The sequence below is a fragment of the Lynx rufus genome, unplaced genomic scaffold (assembly GCF_022079265.1).
Source record: "Lynx rufus isolate CCGP_SWC_20201006 ecotype Redwood Valley unplaced genomic scaffold, mLynRuf1.p SCAF_11, whole genome shotgun sequence".
NCBI lineage: Eukaryota > Metazoa > Chordata > Mammalia > Carnivora > Felidae > Lynx > Lynx rufus.
The window spans coordinates 67,245,457-67,271,479 of NW_025814825.1; the positions used below are offsets into that span (position 1 = coordinate 67,245,457).

At 55.7% G+C, this 26,023-nt stretch overlaps 1 protein-coding gene across 1 annotated transcript in view; it reads right to left on the reverse strand.

The window, feature by feature from the left end:
- Positions 1–5,812: 5,812 nt before the first annotated feature.
- The window catches only part of TCERG1L (transcription elongation regulator 1 like), a 197,750-nt gene continuing 177,539 nt past the window's right edge, over positions 5,813–26,023 (reverse strand). Inside the window, exons 10-12 of the mRNA XM_047072758.1 lie at positions 14,675–14,764; positions 10,747–10,865; positions 5,813–6,540 (exon numbers count right to left, since the gene is read on the reverse strand). Coding sequence (XP_046928714.1) covers positions 6,384–6,540; positions 10,747–10,865; positions 14,675–14,764 — 366 coding nt within the window. The 3' untranslated portion in view covers positions 5,813–6,383. The remainder of the gene's footprint in view (positions 6,541–10,746; positions 10,866–14,674; positions 14,765–26,023) is intronic.

Sequence of the window (26,023 nt, forward strand, 5' to 3'; positions counted from 1 at the left end):
CACTTTCCTGCAACAAGCAGGTGTTACTTCGATGATCACCAAACATCGCAATTTTTTTAAAAAGTGTGATATAGTGTTTAAAGACTGTTTCTTGGAAAATAGAAAGTGGAGACAGAGAGGGTTTATACCACATGACAAACATCTCTAAGATTCCATCCAAACAACTCTCTGCCTCAAATTCCTCTCCCTCCCCCCGAGCAGGCGTCTCCACCCTGCGCTGGCTTGGGGGCCCGCCAGCCGACCACCGTCCTCCCACGTCACCCCTCCACGTCCACCGCTCTCCCCTCCTCACGGGCTGTCTCACGGGTTGTCCCGTCCAACACGGCAGTGTTTATAGGCACTGACTCTCGAGCCATTTTCTCCCACCACTGACCCCAAGGAGGCATGACTCCATTATCTCAACAACCTTTCTTTTTTTTTTTTTTTTTTTTTTTCAACGTTTTTTATTTATTTTTGGGACAGAGAGAGACAGAGCATGAACGGGGGAGGGGCAGAGAGAGAGGGAGACACAGAATCGGAAACAGGCTCCAGGCTCCGAGCCATCAGCCCAGAGCCCGACGCGGGGCTCGAACTCCCGGACCGCGAGATCGTGACCTGGCTGAAGTCGGACGCTTAACCGACTGCGCCACCCAGGCGCCCCTCAACAACCTTTCTCGAGTGATCAGGAAGCTTTAACCTGTTCACACTTTATTATTTTTTTAATTTTTTTAACGTTTATTTATGTTGAGATTAGAAGAGAGAGAGAAAGCAAGCTGAGGGACAGAGAGAGAGAGAGAGATGGAGGGAGAGAATCCCAAGCAGGCTCCACAGCGCAGAGCCCAGCACGGGGCTTGAACTCATGAACCCCGAGATCGTGACCTGAGCCAAGACCTAGAGTCGGAGGGTCGACCAACTGAGCCACCTAGGTGCCCCTGGTTCACACTTTAAATACCTTATGGGGAAAATGTCAACCAAGCAAAGGTTAAGTATTTGGGGACAAAAGACAAATGAACGACTTTTTCCCGCTATTGTTGGGCGATTATTTGAAACAGATCATTCAAATGAAGCAACAGGAAAATAAATAGTAGAGACAATAAACGCTTCGTACAAAAATAAACCTTAAGCAAATCCAGGATCAGAAATCTGTCACTGTTGCCATCGATAAAGAAACCAGTGAGAACGCATCCATGTGCTCTGTCCTTTTTATTCATTCACCAGCTCCATAGGGATCTCTGTTGCCCAGGGCCCAGGATACCTGCTGAGGCCCCTCCCTGCAGGGCCTGGGGGGATGAGGGGGTGGGCTCTTCCAGGGGCTTCTGCCCACATCAAGAAGATGTATGTGGGGAGCACGTGACAGATGTGGCTTCACCGAGAAGGCAATGGAAACTGGGCAAAGAGAGGAAGACGGGGCCCCGTGGAACCAGGGGCCTGCACACCAGGACCCACGTGAGCGTGCCAGTGCGTGGCAGGATAGCTGGGCGAAGGCCGTGGTCCAGTGGGCGGTGACTGGCTGGGTGACGCTTGGGGAGACAAGCAAAGGGGCAGGTGGGTGAGAGGCGGGTGCTCTGGAGGTCGGGGTGACGGGCGGGACTCAGACCCCATGGCCCTATTGGGAAGCTCTGGCCTCTGGGACATGGAGGGTTAATCCAACGATCAATGACAGTGACCCACCACGCCTGCGTTCGTCCTTTGACTGGATGCATTTTTACCTGATCGACAGGCACTCAGTTTCCTGCTGGGTTTTAGCAGCTCAGAGGGCACGACTGAGTTGCCCCACGTTACCCGGTGGTGTTTCCAATGAAAGGAAAAGATGCAAAAATTAAGCAAAGCTGCCATTTAAAAGAAATCTTCGTCTGTCATCTTCCTATCATGTCTTAACTACATATCGATGGCTTAAAAATGGATTAATTCCACAGCCCTCAAAGTGGGCAAATGTTTGAAATACAGATCCCAGACACCTAGGAAGCAGCTTTTTCTCAAGCTGGTTCCCCTTCTTCTCCCTGAGGGTTTCCCTGATTACGCCAGAGTTGACCTTTCTTCTCCAACCGCATGATGACTGACAGCTAGACAGACGTGAGCATAAACATGGATGTCAATAGACTATCTGTCTACGACCTTCAATAATCTCATTTCCTGAGATTCAAAATCACGGTCAGAGGAACGAAAATGAAAGTTCCCAAACGTCTGGGTGAAAACCAGAAACATCTGGAACTTCCCATAGGGGCCAGGAGGTGCCTGTGTGTTTCTAGGTGCTAACGTCATGGATGTTTTCCACCTTCCAGCACAAAGTCTGGGCTTGTGTGATCTCCTATGTCCTCCCACTAACATGGTTTCTGGCGTAGTTCTGTGTCGTCGTGAGCCTCGGATAACTACCCTTGGAGTGTGATGATGGTGGTGATTAAGTCGTGCTGACAGCAAACAGATGGCCCGCAGCAGGAACGACTGAGCAGGGCTTAACAGAAGGGCCGTTAGGGGCGCGGGAACAGCTATGGTCAGCACGCGCGGCCGGGTGCCCGGGACCAGCCTTCGCAGGGACTGTCCTGCTGCGGGCCTGAGGGAGCAGGACGCGGTCCTCACCGGAGCCGGGGCCCCAGGAGGCCCCCAACCGGGCCGAGCAAGTACCCCAAATCCGCTGCTGCCCACGGGAAGCACCGAAGGCCAGAGGTTGTGGTGGGGAGGCTCCGGGGCCACCGGGCGGGGGAGAGGATCTCAGGCGGCGAGTCCGCCGCCGGGCCCCGCGAGGCGCTCGCTGCCGTGGGTGTAGACAACGCTGTGGCCCCAGCGTGGCAGACAACCGACCCAGTTCCCACACGTTTGTGGGGTGAGGCGGATGAAATCAGTCACGTGTCCGAAACCCACAGTAGTCCCCGACCAGGAAACAGTAGGGGCAAAGAAGGGAGAGAAAACTTAATGGGAAAGCATGGCCCTCCAGCCTCTGCTTCTGCAGACGGTCGCGGGGCCCAGATGGCGATCGCACCTTCAGCCGACCCTGCGGTGCCCCTTGCCCCTCGCGGCACCTCAGACCCCAGTCTGCTCCCCACAGGCCCTCAGCGTCTGGCAGGCCCAGCTGTGTGCTGACCGGTACCCCGGGCGCCCGCTGAGCCCTCTGGCCCCGGACACTGTCCCTGTCCCACGGGATACAGGAGACATAACTTGCCCTCGGCAACTGGGATAACTGCCCAGCAAGCGTAGCCACCGTCTTCTCCACCCCATGTTTCTGCGCCACGAGGCGTCAGAAGGGCCAGGGCCCCGGCTTCAAATCGCATCAAGATGGTGGCTGCTGCACTTGGGCCACGGGTTCTCCAAATCCACTAAGCCCGGGTTGCGGGGGTGAAGGTTATCGGGCGGCATAACGAGAAGGGTCGCTCCCATCTCCCCTTTTTGGGGGCCGGTGTCTTGCCCCGTGATTCCAGGGAGACGGCGACATATGCCAGCTGCTGGTTTAAGGCCAACAGGTGACCCTCGCAGGACCCTACCCGACCTCGCCCGACCTCGCCCCGTAGATGTACTGTGCCTTCAGCAGGCCGTCCCAGCACGGGACCAGCCAGCTGCTTCTGGGCCTGAGGGTTCATGGGGGTGCCCACGGGGCCTGGGCGTGAGGGTTCGGGGGGCGGTGGGGGTGCCCGCGGGTCCTGGGCGTGAACCTATTGTTGCAATGACTGTCCCTTAAAACGCATTTCCCGGTCAAGACCACACTGTGTGGGAAGCCGTGTGGCCCAGCAGCCATTCTTCAAGAGCGTGGGTGGTAACTAGGGGAAGGGAAGGAGCATCTGAGATTCACTTTTGTGAGGGGGAGTTGCTCCCCGGAACAGTAGGGGGATTTGGGGGCGCCTGGGTGGCTCAGCGGGTTAAGCATCCGACTTCGGGTCAGGTCATGATCTCACAGGTCGTGGGTTCGAGCCCCGCGTCGGGCTCTGTGCTGACCGCTTAGAGCCTGGAGCCTGATTCGGATTCTGTGTCTCCCTGTGTCTCCGCCCCTCCCCCACTCACGCTCTGTCTCTGTCTCTCAAAAAATGAATAAACGTTAAAAAAACAAAAACAAAACCAAATGGGTGGATTCGTGGGACCAACCCGGAACAGGGGTCTGGGTCGGTGGACACAGACCAGGAACAGTGGGGAGGGAGACACTGGCCGACGGGCCCACACGCCCAGGACCGCCCACCTGGTGACCCGGTCTCGGAGCTTCGTACGAAGAGTGCGGGACGGACGAACTCCCAGTGCTGCGCCCGCCGCGCTCCCCTCACCTCATCGCCCCCAACCCAGTCTTGCGCCTTGTAGACCCCCAACCAGCCAGCGGTTCAGCCAGCCCCCAAATCAGTGTAGACGCGTGCCCCGGGCCCCCGCTCGTCTCCCAGGCAAGTTTACAGAACTGTCGTTCAGTCTATAGCCTGATGCTCCCCCGGGGGGACTTCCTTCACCTGCCCTCGGGGCCACTCCTGACCTGGGGGTGGGGGCTGAGGCCAGCACAGCAGGACGTGTGACCGCTACTCTGGGCCTGCCCCTTCCCCCTCAGCTGACGGACGGCAAGGACCCGAGCGGGGCGGGGAGGCAGCAGCCAGGGGAGCAGGGGTCCACCGAGGTCTTCCAGAACCACTCAGGCTCAGCCCTGCCGCTGGCCTCTCCATCTGAGGTTAAATGCTGCCCCGTACGTCCGGCTGCACGCCGAAGGGGTCAGGTCACACTTCACGCTGACAACGCGGGTGCGGTCACGTGGGATCTTGTGGCCAGGCAGCCGGCCTCTCTGGGGGCAAGCAGCCAGTCAGCTGGCTTTCCGGTGGACGGGACAGATGGCAGGAGGGCCGCTGGCTCGTGCGAACCTCAGGGGTTGCCGGGGGTTCCGTCTCTGTCCCGGCTCCGCGTCCCGAGGCCCGCACCGCCGGCCGCCTCCCCCAGCCCGTCTCTCCGGGTGCTGTCGGGCGAGGGTATGCCACCAGACCCGCCACACGAGCCACTTTCCCGGCATCTTAGACGGCGGGCTCCCGGCGCTCCCAGAGCCACGGCCGCGCCTTCTCCAGGGAGGTCCCCATCTCTGCACGGGTCGGGGGGCTCCTTCCGTGGGGGCTTCTCTGAGCCCTGAGGGTCACGTCTGCTCCTGTGGCTGTCATCTGTGCGTTCTTTGGCGGTCACCCGGACTCACCAGCCTCATTACCCGAATGCCTTTATATGTGATAACTCTTTCCATTAAATTTCTCTGTTCAGTTTACAAGGTGGGTTCTACTCCGGATTGGACCCTTACCGGAGGGTCTGCCTCCTGGCCCCTGCCCCGGATGCCCAACCCCACTGGCTGCTGCCTGAACCCAAGTGATGGCCCCAGAACCCAGACCTAACCCAGAAGCTAGCCTCACAACACTGGTGCTGAGACCAGGGCTTACCCCAAAGAAGAGAGAAACCCGCCCAATTACGTCCTAATACGCGTGGCAGAGAGCGTGTTCACCGCACTGAAGAGGGACCGGGGAGGCGAGGAGGTGTCGCTGTGCCCTGGGGCAGTGGCAGCGTATCTGAAGAGAGGCCCCGTAAGCCGCGAAATCAACAGGCAACAATTTAGAGAACGCGGTTAATTAGCTGGGTTTTAGCCACCGTCGCTCCACCCAGAACGGGCAGGTTGAAAGGCAGGATTTTTGTTTGTGCTCACTCAGCCCTTGTGTGCGTTCACAAACACTGTTAGGAATCTTTCAAAACAGACTGTCTTCAGTTGAAACACTGTTTTGCCGCTGGAGATCGCAGTGGAAGTCTTACCACCAAAACACACTGGTTTAAAATATTTATTAATTAAAAAAAATTTAAAATTCTTTTTATACAAAGATGATGAGAAAAATCTCATGCAAACTGGGCATACAATAAAAATAACTCAACTATTCGTATGATGATTTTGTACAAAATAATCCCATTTTGAGTAGGACCCCCGACAGACGTTGCGGCCACCCTGTCTGGGGCCCGGCGCCCCCTCGGACTGCTGCGGGGGTCCGGGGCCGCGTGTGGAGGCGCTCAGGGTCGTCGCTATGACTGGTGATGATGATGCTATTGCTACTACTCGGGACACCGGACGGACACCCAGCACTCGGAAGGAGCCCCCGTGCCACGGGGCTCAGAACCCAGGGAACACACAAAGGTTTGGAGAAAAGTTTCAGGTACTCAGATCAACTCATGAAAACACCTTGAGAGGGATATAGATATTTCTGCTGAGCTACAAACCTGCGGTGGGTTTATGATTTGTATATATTACAAGTACTTTGCATAATTAAACAATTAAGGGAGCGACCTACCATGGCAATTAGAAACGCATCAGACTCGGAACGCCGTACAAAAGAGAGCTTCAATATGAAACAGTAATCCTCCGAGAAGTGCGCGCAGCCCCGCGCGCGTACCCTCCGCTCCGCACCTGTCCTACTGCGCCTCTCACACACTCATCTCATCTTCCGCAGCCGGAGTCGGTTTTCCTTGTCCCGTTTCTTAAGAATAAGTATGAATTGGTTGAAAAAATGCTCCTGGTCCTTCTTTCTTTGAACAAGACGAAACCTCTGGTCCCGGCCGTACTTCTCCGCAAACTCCTTAAACGTGGTTCTGAAAAACAGGAACTTTCCTGAGACCTGTCTGCCCGGGAGCGGTTTCCGCACCTCCTGACCCCCGCAGGCTGGCATCACCTCCAGAGGTGGACGGCCGCTACCACCCGATCTAGTTGTCCTCGGGCCACAGGGAGAGGACATGGGGAAGGTCGGGGACAGGGGCGGGACTTGGGGCAGGTCGGGGGACAGGGGCGGGATCTGGGGCAGGTCAGGGGACGGGAGCAGGATCTGGGGCAGGAAATGGGCATCCCACACCTGCCCCAGCTACTCCCGTGCTGGGCGCCACTCCCCGTGGGGGCCCTTGGGATCCTGACCCCACTGAACACCCGCATGGCTACCTCTCCCCAGCCTCTGGAGACGAACCCAGACTCTCCGGCTTCTTCAGCCTCCCTCACTCGGAGCTCTCAACTGCCCACCTGCGTCCACCACTGCTTTGGCCACACGGGTCCCCTCCTGTCCCCTCTTAGGATGTCCTGGCTGCCACAGGCCACTCAGGCAGCCCCCCCGCCTGGCACGCTGTCCCTTACGTCTGCTCTCATCACTGGCAGTCGGGCTCCGCGTGTCTTTTTTGAGGAAACTCACCCCACAGACGGGGTCCCTCGCAGCCCTTGTCAACAGCCACAACCGTGGTAAGCCCAACTGTGCCATCTACTCCTCCCCGCCCCCCGCTCCACTGGAGGCTCTGTGATCCGTGTTGTTTCCCGCCAAAGGTCCCGGACGCCTGGCGGCAGCGGCCGGCGTGCAGAAGAACCCAAGGTCAACTGAACGGGCCCGGGAGTCCGACGCAGGGTCTGGGCGGCTCAAAGGGCAAGTGGGTAAGCCCCCTGCAGGGACAAATGGCACCTTCGCGAGCACCGGTCCCCGCGGCCTCCCCCCTCCCAGGCCCGAGCTGGCAGCCGGGAACGGGCCCGCGGGGCTACGTGAGCTCGGTCCGGGGATCCGAAGTCCTCCCGCTTCTCCTTGTGGAGGACTTCGTACTCCGCTGCAGACATTTCACTCTGGTATCAAAGGATTATAATGTAACAGCCGTTTCGCACATAAACAGGAGGGCTGCACTGACATGGCTGTCAGGAGCCCGGACACATCCCCACCTGCCGCCAGCGTCCCTCTTCCTGGTCCAGCCCCACGGCCTCCTGGGTCACGCTCCGGGGTTGTGCCTGCTCATGCGCGTCTCAGAAAGAAAGCGCTTCTCTCTGCTGCCCTCCTTCCTTCTTCCCTCTTCCTCCTTCTCTGGACCGAAAGTGTACACCCCCCAGGATCCTAGGTGGACCTCCCGGCACCCCCCGGAGCTAGTGTTGGGGGGGTCAAGGCCTTTGGGAGGTGACTAGGTCACAAAGGGCTCACCAGACCCTGAGCCAGAGCGCTGATCTCGGACTTCCAGCCTCTAGAACTGTGAGGAATATCCGTTGCTTGAGGCCCCTGGTTTGTGTTCCCGGGAACAGGAGCCCAAATGGACTAAAGGACTAAGGCCCTTGTCTCATCCTTCCTTCCTTCCAAGATGAGAATCACAGGGACTTGCTACCCTCTTCCCTTGTCTGGATAGCAGCCTGCGTATCTTCCGTTCAGAGGCTGAGCACAGATCTTGTCTACAAGGTCCTGCTCGGGGCACTTCTGAAAAGAAGTGTCCCTGAGAAGAGAGGGAGAATTACAAATCTGTGGCCCCCAGCCATGCCGTGGGGCATCCTGGCTTCTGCTGGGCCTTCCAGTGGGCCGGGGGAGCCCCTGAGTCACGGGCACAGCACCCCCTTTGCCCTCTGGCAGCTGGGGACGCAGCCCACCTGCACCTAAAGGAGGCAGACAGTGTGGCCCTGGGGATAGGCACAGAGTGCAGACCCCACAGCCTGAGCGGCAGACCGAGGGGAGGACCCCCGTGGCCCCTCGCCCCATCTCAGGACCCCCAGAGCCGGGCAGGACTGGGAGCTGGCTCTGGCCGTCCCCGCGGCTGTGGTGACAGGGCCAGAGCACAGTGTAACTGGCGGAGCTGCTGAACCCCGAGAGGCTGCTTCTAGGGTGCTCAGATGGCCTATGCTTAGCTCACCCGGCCACCCGTGTGCAGCGACTTGAACTGCACGTATTCTACTAGGAAACCTATGGAACAGTGAGGGGAGAAGGTGAAGTGGTCCGTAAAGTCTTGACGATGTTGCAGAATCAGCCATTTTGACATAAAAATGGTTTAATAATCATAAAAGTACGTACGCACGGCGCACATTTTTAACATAGCAGGCAGTTTAATCTACCTTTATTTTTTATTTTTATTTTTTCAACGTTTTTATATTTTATTTTTGGGACAGAGAGAGACAGAGCATGAACGGGGGAGGGGCAGAGAGAGAGGGAGACACAGAATCGGAAACAGGCTCCAGGCTCCGAGCCATCGGCCCAGAGCCCAACGCGGGGCTCGAACTCCCGGACCGCGAGATCGTGACCTGGCCGAAGTCGGACGCTTAACCGACTGCGCCACCCAGGCGCCCCTACCTTTAAAGAAGAGTAAGTTTAACTTTCTTATTTCTATCAGTCATTTTCCCTCTGTGTGTATGTGTGTGTGTGAGAGATCTTTCTCCTAATTGCCAGATGCATTATGAGTATTTTCTCCTTTGTCTTCAGGACGGGAAGGGGGATGTGTTGACTTACTGTTAACATTTTACCAATGGACAGATTGAGAGTATTTGATGATGATGGTGATGATGGTGATGAGAGGCATCTCCGTCACCAAGCTCCTTCTACCTGCCAGGTGCTATGTTCGCTTCCGCGTCTGCACCACCCAGGGAGTCTGCTGTGGCTGTACTGCCCACAGATGATGCCGGAAGCTCAGAAAGGTGCAATGCCTCACTCCACTGCAGGGCTGAGGAGGGGGGGGGGCTGTGCCCTGAGGCAGGGGCTCCACACCAACTCCTCTCTCCTAGGGTCACCATGTGGGGACACAGAGATGCCAGTGTTCTCATCTCTAACCACAGGAAATCACAATTTACAAACGTTTAGATGAACATTTGCTCTTCTAGATTAGCCTTTTGTGATGGGGGTAATTCATGCTACATTTTTCCCCATTCGGAAAACATCTGTCCTTTAAATACTTGGAGAGGTTTTATAAGGACCATATAACCAACATCCAATTATTGACCAGGTGAACTAAATAATTATCAATCAAAACATGGGAGCCTATGTCTTCACAGAAAGCAAACATCAATTAATGTTTTTTAAAAAAAAATAATGTTGTATTTATGCATTATTACTAAAATTCTGAAGTGCCTGCATTATTATTAAAAATAATAATGCATAAACGTCCATTCAGATGTATCTCAACCCCAAATAAAAATAAACCCAAGTCAATTTTTTTGGCTTATAAAAGTTATAGTCGTATATTTCTAAAAGTAGTACAATGTTCATTACTTCTTAAATATCAGCCAATTTTGGGGGTGCCTGGGTGGCCAGTTAAAGCGTCTGACTCTTGATTTTGGCTCAGGTCATGATCTCACAGCTTAGGAGTTCGCACTAACAGCGTGGAGCCTGCTTGGGATTCTCTGTCTCCTCTCTCTCTGCCCCTCCCCCTGCTTGCATTTTCTCTCTCTCTCTCCCTCTCTCTCTCTCTCTTTCATAAATAAATAAATAAACATTTTTACACAGAAGCCAATTTTAAAGAAGACTTAAGTTCATGCATTTTTCTAAGTTCTAACATCCAGTTTCCTATTGGTTTATTTCACGGGAACAGTGCCAGGTTATTTTAGGTGACTTTGGCAGCAAAATTACTTGGCTCATTTGCCCTGGTGTGTGTCCCTTCTCTTTCCACCCTGGCCGACTGGGGAGACGTCCGCAACCAACGGTGAGGTTTATTTTACTGCTGCTGTTCGGGCTCTGTATGCCTAGTCTCCGAGTTCGTGTTCCGTGCGCTTACTTTCTGATCCCTAGATTCGAGGTTAGCCCTCATCTTGAGTGCTGACCTACTGACTAGTTATTTAGGTCATGGAGTCAGGGTGGCCACGCTGGAAAACCAGGCAGGGCAGCAAAATGGAAGGGTGTGGGGAGCAGAGAGAACCGTGAGCCGCGCAGGCAGGCAGGGCTGGTGGCTTAGTCACCGACAACTTCGCCATTATGCTTGTGAGGTCTCCGCGATGGTAGGTTACACGATTTAACCAGAACAGACTTTAAAAGCCCTCTTACAGTCATCGTAAGTCTCCCGCCCCGAAGTCACCCGGCATTTCTGTCTCCGTACCTGGGTGACACCTTAGATTCCTCCAGAAGTTTCTTGAATTCTTCTTTGGCGAGCAGCAATTTGTTTTTCTTCTCCTTATATTCTTCTTTTATCCTTGTCTTGACAAACTGTTCGAATATCTTGAAACACACACATACACACACAGAAAAGTATTACAGGTTGCATATCAGAAATGAAATCTTGTGCCTCAAACACAACACAAAAGAACAGCGAGCATCTGTGGTTAAGCCTTTCTTTTCCATAAGGTGGAAGGCACAGCCCCTCCAGTGAGGGGCTCTCCTGAACCAAGCGTCTACATAATTAAGCCTGGATCCCCAAGAGAATCTCGGGGTCAAACGCTGAAATCAGCCCCGCTTGGGGGCGGGGGTGGGTCCTGTTTCTTGTTTCGGAATTCCGCGAGCAGCTTCTGGGGTCATGCGCTGTCTGGCTGACCTTCACATCGCTGCCGGTCGTCCCAGGAACACATGAGGTTTTGTCATTTGTTCTAGTCAATTCCTACAGTGACACAATTGGCATCTGAGCCTCCAAACGTGATTTTAACTCGTGAAAAGAAAGTCAACCCAGCATCTCTGATCCCCCAGCCTCTAGTCTCTAAGAAGACCACTTGTGGTCTGGGCATCAGGGCGGGGGCATCACGCAGACACGGCAAGCCTCTCCTGGGGGCGTCACGGAGCCTCTGGGTGGTCAGACCCAAAGCGAAGACCTGACCCTCGGACACTGCGTGATACCCAGTTGGACAAGAAGTGGGTTTTGAGCAGGAGAACCCCGTCCCCTAGCCTGAAGGATACGAGTATCGTCTGGTGGGCAGGTGCATCACGGCCCCGGGACCCTCTCCCTTGCGAGCTGACAGTCAACACAGTGACGCGACACCGAGGACCCTCTCTGCAGCCGTCAGTCCGTCAATGGATGGGGGCAGCGCATCGTTGTGGTATGAGGCGCCATTTACAAACCAGAGCCCGAAGGGGGTAGGGACAGCTGCTTCATTCCTAATGCTATCCGAGCCTCAAGAGCATTAAAAAGAAAATACCGGAGATGACTTGAGAGTGTGCGCACACATGAATAAAAAGATCAATACAATTTTCACGTGTGACCCTGGAAGGCCTATAAACAGCAACTCTGTCCCAACCGGACCCAAGGCCACTGCCGACATTAGACTTTGACCCGAGCGCTCTGGGGGTCTCCTGCACTCCTGCCCCGGAGGGCAATGCAGGAGGCTCTCTCGGCTTGGACGGGGATTTCACACTGCCTTTCAGTGGCCACTCGCCTTATGGGATTATAAACACCCAATGCTCCCCTGTCCTGAAGACTCTGCACGGAAAGGAAACATTCAGGAGCAGGACTTAAATGGAGAAGGTGTGCTTATATATTGAAGTAGGACTATACCGGCTTATCTCACCTTCAAGGCAAGTAGTGTGCAACCTCGCTGGCTCTTAGAACTTAAACTAATAAAACAGGTGAAGGAAGGGTTATTATCCACATAAAAGTGTGGGGCTCCGTCATCAGAGCTTTTGCTCTACTAATTTTAAGTCTGGACAGAAACCCTGCCTGGCCGCGGGAGACCCGCTTCTCCTACCGCTGAGCGCCCACCCGTGGCACCCGAGTTCTCGCCTCTCCCTCCGCCCTGTCGCTCTATTTACGCCGCTATAATTTAACGTAGCGGCGTCTTTCTCCCCGCTTTGACAAATTACACCAGCTCCACTCAAAGTGGGGCACGACTTTTTAAAAGAGAGACCACTGGCCATTGTCCCGCTATGGCGTGTCCTCCCATAATGAAAAGGAAACACTATCTGTTACCGTGGAAACAGGTCTGATGAGCGTGGCCCGACCCCTCGTCTCTGTTTGGGCTCAGTCGCTTCTCCTTTGCAGCCCCCTGGGGAGGACGGGCCATTGGCGGTTTGCCCACCATGAGCTCTAGTTTCCCCATAGAAACACCATGTGACAGCGGGGGCCGGTACAGGTTCTAGCCGGATGCTTGCCATCAACAGTGGGGGTGGGTGGGGGGGGGGTCCTGTGAGGAGCACTGGGGTTTCGTGTGGCCTAGATATTGCCTCCTTCTCCGGCACGGCTCCAGCACCAGTGCTCACAGGAGTGCTCATAGGGCTTCCCCCGCGTCGCGGGTGGTTTCTGATCCCAGGGCTCTCTGATGCTGTTCTGTGTCGACCGCCAGCGAGGCCCAGTTCCCGCTCTTCCTCCCGGGGCCTCCGGGGCCACGCTGCAGGCTGGTGACCCTGAAGTTCCCTCTGTCTGATGGCGTCCCCCGAACAGCGCACTCCGGTCTGATCTGTCTGCGCAGCGCACATCCAGGCGTGGGGGCCCGGACATCCCAGCCCAGGTGGCCACAGCTGCACCTGCTGCCATGGGGGGGGGCGGGGGACGCACAGCCCCGTGGTGCTCACGTGCGCGTCTCGTGCAGGACGCCCCCAGAGCAGTTCAGCAGCACACGGAGCGTCGCGTGCTCCCATCACGTGCGGGGGGGCGGGGGGTAAGCGTAAGATCCTGGGGGGGGGGGGCCGGCTTCCTCAGCTTCCTTCAAAGGGGCTAACGGTCTCTAAAAACACCCCTGAACTGGCAACAATGGTGCTGACTGCGCCATCAGCGAAAGCACGGTCCGCAGATGGCCAGCGTGCGGGTCTTCACCAAGTAAGGCATTCTTCACAAAAACAAGCGGACTACGAGTGCTCACAGCTGAGTAGCCTGACCGTTTGCTCTTTAATATCGCACAGAAGAGCGAAATATTACTGATGATTAAAGTCTACGGTTTTCTTCGGCTGTGTGCACACGTGTGTGTGCGTGCGTAATCTAACCTCCTCTGACTCTATTGTAACTTTTTTTTTTTTGGAGCCACTGCTAACATGTTTCACACGTTTTCAGATGTTTCCTTCTGGAAAATACAAGCCAGCTGCAATGCAACAAAAAGGTCATTAATTCTAAGTTCCTCAAAGGTCTAAGTTCCGTGTTCCAGTGTGGCCGACCCAGCACCATCCCAAGCCCCGGCGTGTGCCAGCGGGGCCCTGCCATCGGCGGGACGGGCAGGGGTCCGCAAGCCCGAGGCTCTGCCCGCTCGGTGTTTCACTGATCGTGCCGGCGTGTGCTTGAGGAAACTTCAGGACCCACGACAGAGCTGGAAATGGGGTTGCCCTTTCTGTCCTCTGGGCCCCGGGCTCTGCTGTCTGATAGCACGCGGGCCGTGGTGACAGAGGCCACATCTGAAACAGCTCTCCGGCCCTCTCTGTTTCCAGCGGCCGATCCGATGACCCGCTTTCCATGTGCATCATTTCACACTCAGAAGAGTGCAGACAGAAGAAGCAGGACTGGAGCAGGAACCAGAAACCCCAGAGACCCCCAGGGAACACCGGACCCCGGCCGGGCTGTGCATCAGGGCCCAGTCCCTCAGCCGGCAGTCAGCACCGCCCGTCCCTCTGTCCGTCCGCTTCGTCTTGGAAGCCGTATCGGCTCCATGATCTACGCTGACAACCAGCCAGCGCAGACCGGCCAGGCTAACGTGTCCTCCAGGCGAGCTGCCTCTCGCCCACCTCTGCCCTTACTGGGGACCTGCCCTCTGGACCTGCCACCCCTTCCCTCATACACCCTCTTACTGTTTCCGGGACCCTCCTCTCATTCAATGTCATTGTATAAGAGCTTAATTGAGTCTTAACACAGCTATCTGGGGTGCGGTCAGTGTTCCCAGCACGTGCATTTTCATCTGTCCTGTGGGGTCACCCCCAGATGGTTTGCTAAGACACTGAGGGGATGACCGTCCTCTGCACCGGTAACCACTGCTGCGCACAAGCTCACACGCGAGACCACCGGGTCTACCCCTTCCCCTCTGACAAAATGAACGTGACAGGCGTGTGCGTGTCACGAGCGTCAGGAGGAGCGTCCTGCTCGCGCTGGGTCTCCAGGGCCCGCCAGCCCGCCACCACGTTACCTGCTTCCGCTCCTCAGAGTTTAGCAGGAGGTAACGCGGATCAAACACGATTTTGTGTAATTCTTTCTCCCAGGTAGAAAACGCTGACACCTGAAGAAAGATATTCAACAGAGTTGTTTTTAGCATCTAACACAGAGCCCGAGGTCATGCTGAAATCATCGATGGGGGCAAACAGCATCGGGGTGCCGTGGGCTCAGCGACGCAGCCTTGCACGAGAGCGTTAGGCACGCCAACGTTCCAGGAAATCAACACCTAGAGCGCTGGGAAATTAAATTCTACACTCATGCCACTATTTCTTCCCTGGATTTCTTCCAGGGCCACGTGCCGCTGATCTGAAGCCCCCATTCTATCTGTGCAGCTGGAACGCCATTCTGGAACGTCACATCTTGAAATCAGAAATAACGGTAAAAACTTTCAGAACCCCGCAGACCATGACAGAGGGCGATTTCTTATAGTCTGCACTTTGCAAAAATTTTAGTTGATTTTTAGTCAATATTTAAATCTTTTTAGGTAGGCCATGTTTTTAAAAACAAACCATGTTACAATAGTTTTAGATTTACAGAAAAGTTAACAAGAATATCACAGAGTGACCACATATCTTACTCAGCTTCCCATACTGTTAACATCCTACATCAGTATGGATGCCAGATTTGTCTACACGGTTGTTAACAAAAGTCCACATTTAAGACTTCTTTAGTTTTGGGGGCACCCGGGTGGCTCAGTCGGTTAGGCATCCGAGTCTGGCTCAGGTCATGATCTCGTGGTTCGTGGGTTCGAGCCCTGCATCAGGCTCTGTGCAGACAGCTTGGAGCCTGGAGCCTGCTTCCGATTCCGTGTCTCCCTCTCTCCCTGCCCCTCCCCTGCTCACACACTCTCTCTCTCTCTTAAAGATGAATAAATATTAAAAAAAAAATAACAAAGAAAAAAAGACTTCCTTAGTTTTGACCCAGTTTTCTTTTTCTCCCTAGGATCCCACCCAGGACAGCACGGGACAGTGTCAGGTGAGTTTCTCCGACTTCCCTTGTTATTCTGGCCTTGACGGTTTTGCTGGTCAGGAGTGTTGTAAGATGGTCTATTAGGATTATCTTTTAGATAATTAGATGATTAGACCAGGGTTCTGGGTTTTGGGGAAAAGCACAGAACAAGGTGCTGTCTTCATCCATCACATCACAGTACTTCCTGTCATGGTGACTGACGACACTCGGTGTGGACCCAGACCACTGGGCTGAGGCTGTGCTCACCAGCTCTGTCCTGCTCACACTCACTCTCTGTCCCCTTCCCGCTGTGCTTTCTGGGGGGGAAGTCACTGTGTGCAGCCCCTCCTCGGGTTATGTTCCACCTCTTGGGGGGGGGTATCCCAATACGAGCTATTTGGAACTCTCAAGGGGGTATTTACCGATTCCCCCACATTTACTTATTTATCGCATCATTTATTTGTATCATTACAGGCTCATGGGTATTTCTAACCTGGGTTATAACCCAACATCATCCAGACGCTTTGTTTTTGCCCACATTCTTCCAGCTTTGGCCGTTGAGAGGTTTTCTGACTGGCTCCAGCGTGCCTTTGGTGTACCCCATCATCGTTTTGGGGGGCCCTTCCTTATTTTCTGGAACTTCAAGGTGCCCCGGCCTCATCTTGTGTCTCTCCTGCCCCAGCCCTAGAGTCAGACAATTCTCCAAGAATCGCGGTTCCTTTTGCTGGAGAACAAATCAGAAACCGTGACCTGGTTCTCCGCCGTGGGACACGGAGCTTCTAGCTTCTCCCCGCTGACAGAGCAAGGAAACGTTTAAGTCATGTACACAATAATTTATCCACTTAAAAGCATGGACTAGGGATTGACTACGCCCTAGGCCCCACGCTGCGTGCTGAGGGCTCAGAGAAAGTCAAGGTCCTGACATCAGAGAGCCCGTGGCCTGGGGCAAGGCAGACGAGCGAGCTAATGATCCCCTGCGAGGCATCTGTGCCATATGAGGGACACTCCCGGACACGGAGAGGCCACGGCGAAGGGACATCCCCATCCCCAGGGATCAGTTTCCAGAACACTGACTATTCTGGAACATGGACACTCCTCAGGCTCCCAAAGGGCTGGGGGGTCCAGGAGGGGCTGTCTGGGGTGCAAAGGCGTGTTCGTGAGCTGGGGGTATGTGACAAGCGCGAGCGGCAGAGCACGTTGGGGGGCAGGGAGGGGTCGGGGAGAGGCGGGACAGTCCCAGGCTGACGGAGGACCTGCACTTGACCTGGGGAGCTAAGGCGGGCAGTCACATGTGATGCGCATTTGAGGGAGGCTACTCCGGCCCAACGGGCGGGGAATGAACTCTGGGCCCAGAGGAGACAGCAAGCTAACGGTGGCTTTACAAAAACAAAACCCATTCACCCTCTCACCTCTGAGCACATTGACGTGTTGCTGGTAGAGACACTATTTTAATAAACAGGTGCTTTACTTGGTACACCACAACGTGTGGGGTTTTTTTTAATCGACGCTTTCTACCTTTACTAACAAAAGTCAAAACCCCTTGTTAATATTCATGAGCTCCGTTACTGGGCGGGATGACCCAGGCTCCACCCGGGGACTTCTTCCAAGGAGAACATGGTAAAGTGTGGACACGCCCCAGGGATTGGGGGCAGGGTTCCCAGGGAAGCATCCAGGCAGAGCGATCCCATCATTCTTTGGCTCTCGACCACAGCACCGTTAGGGCAGCTGTGGAGAGAAACTGTGGGCCGCCTCGGCTCAGCCCAGGCACACAGGCTCCTGTCCACCTGCTAGGGACCCGTCTCTCAGCTCGCTAGGGAGGGCAGAGGATGTCACAGAATCGGTGTCACATAACTAACTCTACCAGGATTATGAGAATTTGGGGGATTCTAGACGTATAATAAAATCATTAAAAAACATTAATGGTATATGGTTGCCTCCAAAGGAATTTGCAATCTGTAAGAGGAGATAAGCCGCGTCTACAATGACTGTAATTCACAGTGACAGAACAGGTGTCGTCACATTACCTGAGAGCCATGCTAACAGGTGCTGCCCAAGTTCAGAGAATGGCGGCCGTGGTTGCGAGAGGGACAACCAGGTGTGGGACCCAGGGCTGGGGATCAGAGCAGATGGGACGGATGGATGGCCATGTTGGAACATTCGCCACCTGCGGGGGCACAGCCTTGTCTGTGAGACCCAGCTGTTCCCAGAGGACCCGGATCATTGCCGTTAGGATCGATTACAAGCATCGCTGCAGACAGAGCCTGATCTCACTAGGCCTGCGCCTCCCACGTCCCCAAGGTCACGTCTAGGTAAGTTCATTCTACGGGGCCGGGAAGGAGGTCTCCCCACTCTTGCTGGGTGCCAGCAGGAGCCATTCTCAGCCCCAAGGCCACCGTGTTCCCTGCCGTGGCCCCCCACCCCATGCCAAGTGGCTGGCTTCTCCAACACCCACAGGAAGAGTCTGTACGAGCCGCAGGCTTCCGTTACATCACGTAATGTCCTTCCGGGTTGGCCCACCACCCTATTCACGGGCCTGCCCAGTCCCAAACGAGGGGGTGACTCCGGGGGATCCTGCCCACCCGGCGGGCCCAGGACTGACTCCAGCACACGGCTTTTCTCTCTTCTGTCCAGCCCACACTTCCCGACACTTTGGCGCTTCCCCGTGATGTCGTCTTTGAACGGTGGAATTTTTCAGCAGTTTTAAACCCTCGCGTGCAGAGTCCTGCCGTCCCTCTGCAGCCGGGCGGTGTTCTGTGCCGATTCGGTCTCCCCCGCGGGGCCGTGTTCCGTGATCCGCGATCAGCTCCCGACCATCAGCAACGGTGATCCAGGCACGTCTGAGCGCCCGGGTGTGCCGGCCACCGGGAGACTCTGCCGCCAGCCTCTCCTGAGCCCCGCGCACGTTCTCTATTTCGTCCACGCTGGGGTGTCATCGCCGGCCAGCGTCGTGGGCACGTGCTGGACGGGTCACTGGGTGCTGGGCCACGGCCCTGCCTTCTTCCCGCACAGCCTCCTGCTCCTGGCGTTCCTCGGGCACGCGCCCTCCCCGTCGTCTCTAGGTCCTGACTTGCTGTTGGTTCCCTGGCATCTATGCTGCCGAGGACACTCCTGGCAGACGCGGCTGTAAGATGGCCTGCGGACAGGCCTTGACCTCCGGGCGGGGACCAGAGGTGCCACATGGCTGGCTGGGGGGGGGTGTCCCTGTGTGGCACATCTGCACCCACAGACGTCGCTGCTGGGAGCGGCAGGGGGAGGACGATGAGAGGCAGGGGAGACGCTAGCACCATGGCCGCAGGAGCTGGGCCCTCTTCCAGCCGCTGTCAGCGTGCTCCCCGCGAAGACAACCTCGCTGGGAAAACCCCCGAGGGTTTTGCAGGAACCAGCTGCAAACGGAGGCTGGTCACTGCAGTGCTTGGAGACGGTGGTCTGGTCCCCAAACTGCTCCCCGTCCTCCAGCGCTCTTTTCCCTGGACCCCAGCACCCACCCTCCCGAGGGCTCCGTTTCTTGAGATCTCACTGGCCAGCCATTCGTTCAGCCAGGGCCCCGTGGCGGCTTCTTGGCCAGCCAAGCCCTGAGCTGCTCCCGTGCAGGGCCCATCTTCCCTGAGCGAGGGACCTCCTCGGCCCCCTCCACCTGCTGGGCACAGGCGAGACCCACCCTCTATCAGAAGCCCCCTGAAGGTGACCAAGGTATTGTGCACGAGGAAGAAAAATCGCCGATGAGATCGTTTCTGACCTCAGCCCCAGCACCACCAAAGCCTCTGAAACCGGAGGAAAAGGGTCTCGCATCGCGTTCCGGCCGGAACACCAGGTGATAGGCCAGCAAGAGCCTCCCGGGAGGCCGTCACAACCGGAAAGGCCCCCGCAGGCAGGACGCCGCGAAGGAAGCAGGCAGACGCTGCTTTTATCTTCAAAGCCAAAGGCCATTTCACGAGCTTGTCACTCACTGGATCACACACAAGACCAGGGACCCTAAGGACCAGAGAAAATGAAGGAAGGCTGGAAACGGATGGCTCGTGCCCGGCCCTGAACTTGAGGGTCAGTTGGCAGGACGGCGGGCTCCGGGGCACATTGGGGGGTGGCAGGGCCACCGGGGCTCCCCTCTCATGCCCTGTGGGGCAGACGATGAGCCTGTGGACAGGTGATGTGACTGAGTCGCCTGTCCGTCCACGGCACCGCCCCCCGCACTGTCCGGTCACCTCCTGAGGGCTCTGTTGGGGTGCCCTGGCTGTTGGCTGGGCTCAGGAACACGGAGCTGGGTGGTCTCAGGCTCTCAGGGGCAATTTCCATCTCAAACACAAAACGCACTTATTTCAGAAGCCAACGGTTTTGCCCAAATTTGATTCTCAAACACGTCGTGTTTACTCTTTCCTTCCTCTGCGTTCCTAAATGTGATAACGGAGCCTGGAGGGTGGACGGTCCATCCGTAGGGTGGCTTTTCCCTCTGGTTTTCACGGCCTCCACGCCCCGCAGAAGGGCATCTGTCACAAGCACCTCCCAGCTCTGTGACAAGGACACTGGCCTCTGAGACATGGGCCGCACCTGCCTGGCCAGTCGGCTCTTGTCTTAGGCTTCTGCCTGCACACGCTGTCTTGGTGCCGGGAGGTGAGCGAGGCTCCTGTATAACATCTCCTCATGTCACGTGAAAAACCAAAGAAAAGAGAAACAGGAGAGCGAGACCCCTCACAGGCGTGTGAGGTGACGGCCTGTTCTCGCAGCTGCTAAGCAGTGGGCTGGGCTGGGCCTGGGGGACCCGCCGTGCTCCCCGGCCCCTGGCAGGGCCCCATCGCTGGTCCCCTGAGCTCAGGCAAGTTCCCCAAAGTGTCCATTGGGGGCAGCAGAAGGTATCTGTCACCAGATGGAGGGAGGCGGGGAGCAGGTGCAGGGGTCTCCCAGGCACCCCAAGACCACTGGGTGCAGGTGGACGTAGTGTTTGCCTAGCCACACCGGAGGCCCAGTGGCCCCCGGAGAAGGGTCAAGAACCTCCCTCCGGCCTGAGCCCACTGACCTCTGCCTCCAGGACCAGAGGCTGGAGACGCGGCCCCTTGTTTAGTCTGTGTCTGCGTGGGGTGTGCCTGCCAGTCTGTCCACGCCACTCAGGAGCCCCCAGCCCCAGCTCAGCTCCCCACCCAGTCCACCCACGGCTCCCCTCCCAGGACCGGTTCCTCCTGAGCACCGCAGTGCCCCCCCACCCCCGCTGCCAGCCACCTCCCACAAACCCTGGTGGCACCAGGTCTATGCGGACGAGTTCTGGTTCCGAGAATCTGCATAGCTGCCCTCCACCCCTGTTCCCGTCCTCCCTCTTCCCTCCTCTCCCGCTGCGTCCCACAGGCTCAGGCTGATACCGAATACAGTGTTCGCTGTAATTAGCGATACCATTACCCTCTTTACCCAATTTCCTGGAACGCATGGCTGTGTCTTCCGGAGCTCCTGACAATTAAAGGCAGCGTGAGAGGCCGGAAGGACCGGCGTGCTCCCGGCTCGGCTCGTCCTTGGTGGGGAGGCACGGGCACCCCTGTAGGCCGCCGGGATGAGGCCTGGGTGCAGGCGGTGCGTTTGGGGGGCAGCCGCAGGCATGCTGGGAGGAGAAAAGCCAAGGACGCCGCACAAATGAGCAGGTGACCACGGCGGGCCCCGGGGCCGGTCCCACCGGCAACCTCGGAAGACTCACGTGGAACAGGCCCACGGCTGCCTGAGATTTGTCCCGCGTAGGACGGGGACGTGGGGGTTACCTCCTGGTTGAAAATCATCCACGGAGATGTCCAATCTCTAAACCTAGACATGGGAGCGGTCCACACGAGCCCAGGTGAGCCAGGTGAGCTACAGGTGGGTCCAGAGGTGAGCAAGGGGTCTGCCCGCTTCCCCTGAACTCTGGGCACCTCGACTCCCGCCCTCACCTCCCAGTGCTCATGGGGCTTTAGCAACTTCAGCTCCTTTCTTCTGTTTTGACACATAAACAGAATTTTGTGCCATCGTTGCACAACATCCTCCGCCGATTTGATTTACGTTTGCGGGCGGTTTTCACCTTAGCGACGGGCGGAATCCTGCTCCGGCAGTGAGAGGGGTGGTCCGCCTCCCTCCCCAAGGGCATCTTCATGATTAGAACAGGGTCTCATCGCTAACCACACGGTATCTGAAGATCCGGACTGCCAAAGGCCACGGCCGTCAGTCCAGAAAAAAGGAACCACAGCACAGGAGAGAGACAAGACATAAACCCCAGGCAGACAGCTATAGTATTCAAAAAATGGTATTTACGTTTCTTACTATTCAGTGCTGCTGGGGCTGCTGGGAAACGCCGTGTCAGGAACTCTCAGACGTGGCCACCGAACTACTCTTCCCAGAGCAATTCAGTTTATCGACCACATGTTTGTAGCCCGTAGGAAACAATTCCGCACACAAAGTACACACGTCCATATGATCATCAGAGTATTATTTGAAACAGCAAATTTGGAGAATATAAGAAATGAATGAAAATTGAGGATTTCTGAATTGACAACGAATTGAATATTATGACCTCATCCAAGTGTTTTCCAAAGGATTATATGAATGCTTTTTAAAAATGCTGGAAAGGGGTGCCTGGGTGGCTCAGTTGGTTAAGCGTCTGACTTCGGCTCAGGTCATGATCGCATGCACGGTCCGTGAGTTCAAGCCCCGTGTCGGGCTCTGTGCTGACAGCTCAGAGCCTGGAGGCTGCTTCGGATTCTGTGTCTCCCTCTCTCTCTGCCCCTCCCCTACTCATTCTCTGTCTGTCTGCCTGTCTCTCTCTCTCAAAAGTGAATAAACATTTAAAAAATTGTTAATGCTTGGGGCACCTGGGTGGCTCAGTCGGTTGAGTGTCCGACTTCGGCTCAGGTCATGATCTCACGTTTCGTGAGTTCGTGCCCCACGTTGGGCTCTGTGCTGACGGCTCAGAGCCTGGATCCTGCTTCGGATTCTGTGTCTCCCTCTCTCTCTGCCCCTTCCCCGCTCATGCTCTGTCTCTCTCTCTCTCTCAAAAATGAATAAATGTTAAAAATTTTTTTTTTTAATTTTAATGCTTAAAAAGGAAAAACAGTACACAAATTTATAAGTAGGTTAAACCTCATAAAATCAACTACATTAGAATGTTTGGTTGAACCATGTTCAACTACAGGTCAATTCTGGTTATGTTCTAAGACAAAAATACTTATTATTGATATTTTTAAATCTAGTTTTAGAAACAAAAGACTGGAAAAAAATGTATCTCAATGAAAATAATGATCTCTTAGGACAGACAGGACTTGGGGCGAATTGGATATTCTTTTTTGCAAATTTTCTTTCCATGCACACGTCACTGTGCAGCAGGACTGTGTGTTATTACCGGTGTGACGTGTGCCCTGCGGGGTCCGCGGACTTGCCATAGGTCCACGAGGAGCAGACACCGCAGGTGTCCAGGCTGGGACTCACACAGGTACCTGAGACGCGTCGCCTCCAGGGCCGTCTCGCCTACGTCGGCCGCTGGTCATGAGGATGACGGAGCCCTCCCGCGTGCGTCAGGAGGCAACGCCATGTGCGTGTCTGAGAGAAGGGGTGCCAGACACGGCTCACGGGGAGGGAAGCGAGGTGGCGCTTCCTGCTTCCGGGAGAAGGCCTCCCCTGCCGCCCTGCTAGCCAGAAGGCACCCAGTACTGCTACTTTACGGCAACCTCGTACGACAGCCTCATGGTGGACAGCCGACCCAGTGCAGAGAGAGACCGGCATGGCCCGTGGGTGTGAACGTGTGGTCTGTGAGTTCCTCTCTCTAACAGACTCGGATCCCAACTCCACAGAGCTCAGCTCCACGGTCAGCCACCATGCCAGCCAGTCTCCCCGAGGCCACTCACTGCTGGGAAGCTGGCCGAGGGTCACCCACAGAGGGACCCCAGAGAGCACAGCAGGTCAGGGCCGTGGAGTCCCTAAGGTAGGATCTGGGACTCTCCAAAGGCCCTTGGAAAGCCATACTTTTTTTTTTTTTTTTTTTTTTTAATGTTTATTCACCAAATTCAACTGAAGCAGGCTCCAGGCTCCCAGCTGTTGACACAGAGCCCGATGCAGGGCTCGAACTCACCAGCTGTGAGATCATGACCCGAGCCGAAGTCGGATACTTAACCACAGCGTCCTAATGGCTAGGTGCCCCAGCCGTACCCACTTCTAAGGGATACTTTGCAGGAGGAAGATGTTCTCAATAAAATGTTTCTAATACATTTGCCTGAATAGGAGGGATCACATTAATAATCTGCTATTCGACGAGACCTGCCCCTTCACAGGCTGAAGTTTTGTTTTTTCTTTTTTTTTAAGGCTCTACTGTGCTTTATACAGTAAAGCAAAACAAAAATAAAACCTTCCTTGAGCCGTCAGATACATACTACAAACACGCAAAGCCACAGGCCCTTCCCCAATCTGTGATCCCCACGGAAAAACCCCAAACATGCCCTTGTTAAACTACGAGAAACCCACAGGACCTACCTCCATCGTTCCATAAGTACATGAATTTCTGGACTGAAGCATTGTACAAATGCAATAAAAAACATTATTAATCACTCAGTCCATGAAAAAAGTGACCTTTCTGTGCCTCATTTTCAAGCAACAGGAAATCTTATGGGCTTAGCTATCAAATTCTCTTGAGCACTGAGTAACTTATAAAATATGCTGGCATATTTTATAAAGTCAAAAAGCCATAAACGGTGGCATTGCTTTATGACATCAGCAGTAAATTCAGATTAATCTTTTCTATTCATGAGCTGCGTGTGGGATTCTTGCAAAATCCTCCTAAGACAGGGGTTCAGGCTTCGCCCAGGTCTCTTCTTTCCAGGGAAAACTCAGAACTCCGGGTGGGTACTTGGCATTTCTGTGTTGTTTTGCTGATTCGCATCTACACGACCTACACAAGGTTCTCACGCAGAAGAATCTACGAATCAAAGGCCGAGAGGAATCACCCACCTCGGTGAGGCAAGAGCGTAGTGAAAATCTCATTAGTAAAGCTGCTCGACCACAGCCATTGGGATAAATTCAAGAAACCGCATAGCCCTGGCCTGCCGGCAGGCTTAGCAAACACAGGTAGGTGTCTCAGGCAGCCCTGGGCTCTCCCGGGGGTCGGTCTGATGCTGTGCTGGTGAGGCCGGGCTGGTTGGCTTCCCAAACAAAGAGGGGGACGTGCAGACGAGATCAAATAAGTTCCTGCCTCCATTTCTCAAAGGCTCCTAATGCCATCACGTCTCAGGGAAGAGGGGTCACGTCTCCTGCTGGCTGGGTCAACAGGAACAGACTGGCCAGGTCGATCCAGACACTCAGAATTACATATATTTCTGTGCGTGACAAGGGCAGACAGCCACCCGCGTGTTGATCAACGCCTAATGAGGCTAGAGACAAACCTCAGGAGTGTCCACGCCTATGGCTCTCCAGAGCAGAAGCAGCTAATTCTGGCGACTCTGTCGGGGGAGGAGTATGCTTTATCACTTCTCCTGAGTGATGCCGAGACCTGTCCTGCAGACGCCTGGTGGCCATGCGCGTGGAGAGAACAGAACGGGGAATGACAGGTGCTTCGGAGATTAGCCCCTTCGTCACGGGCTCGGCGGGCGGGCTCCAGGACCAGCGGGTCAGGGGCACGTGCGGCAACACCACAGCCCAGTCCCAGATGGCGTCCACGTGGACACTGACGGAATCTCGGGAGGTCGTTGAGCGCCTGCTGCACACCAGGCCCTGGGGACCCAAGGGAGCATCAGGCAGTCCCGACCCTCAGGAGCTGAGGCCTCTCACAGCAGCTTGGACAATGTGGAAGGGCACAGGAGTCATATGGCATCCTGTGTTAGCCAGGGGACGGGCGGCAGGGCAGGGGACCTGAGGCGAGAGTGGAAGGCGGGCAGGGCATGGGAGAGACAGGGCAGGGTGGTGACACTGGGCCATGAGGCCAGCCGGACCGTCACAACCCGAGCAGCCCCAAGGGTGGCGGTGACGGCATAAACACGCTGTTGGCAGCTTCCGGGACCCCCCGGGAAGAAGGGGAAGCAGCCTGCAGGCCCACGTCCCCAGCGGGCCCAGCTGAGCAGAGGCCGAGAGCAGAGCGAGGCCCCAGTGAGGGCTGTCCCGGCTCGGCGGGTCTCTCCCTGTCCCGTCGGAGATACGCAGCCACCCGGGCGGGAGCAGGGGGCCCACTGCTCCCCGGGCCATTGCACATGGCAGGATTTGTTCCCCAAAGGGTCTCAACGTCTTGAAAAAATTGTTTGCGGGGGGAGGCAGGAACTGACGTCCTTTCGAAGATAAAATTTCAGCCCAACACATGCAGGTTTGAACATCGCGTCTGTTCAAGTAACCCATCGTCATCAGCGCACACAGGCCGGCCCCCACGGGCCTGCGCCCCCGGCCCCCCTCCCGGCACAGC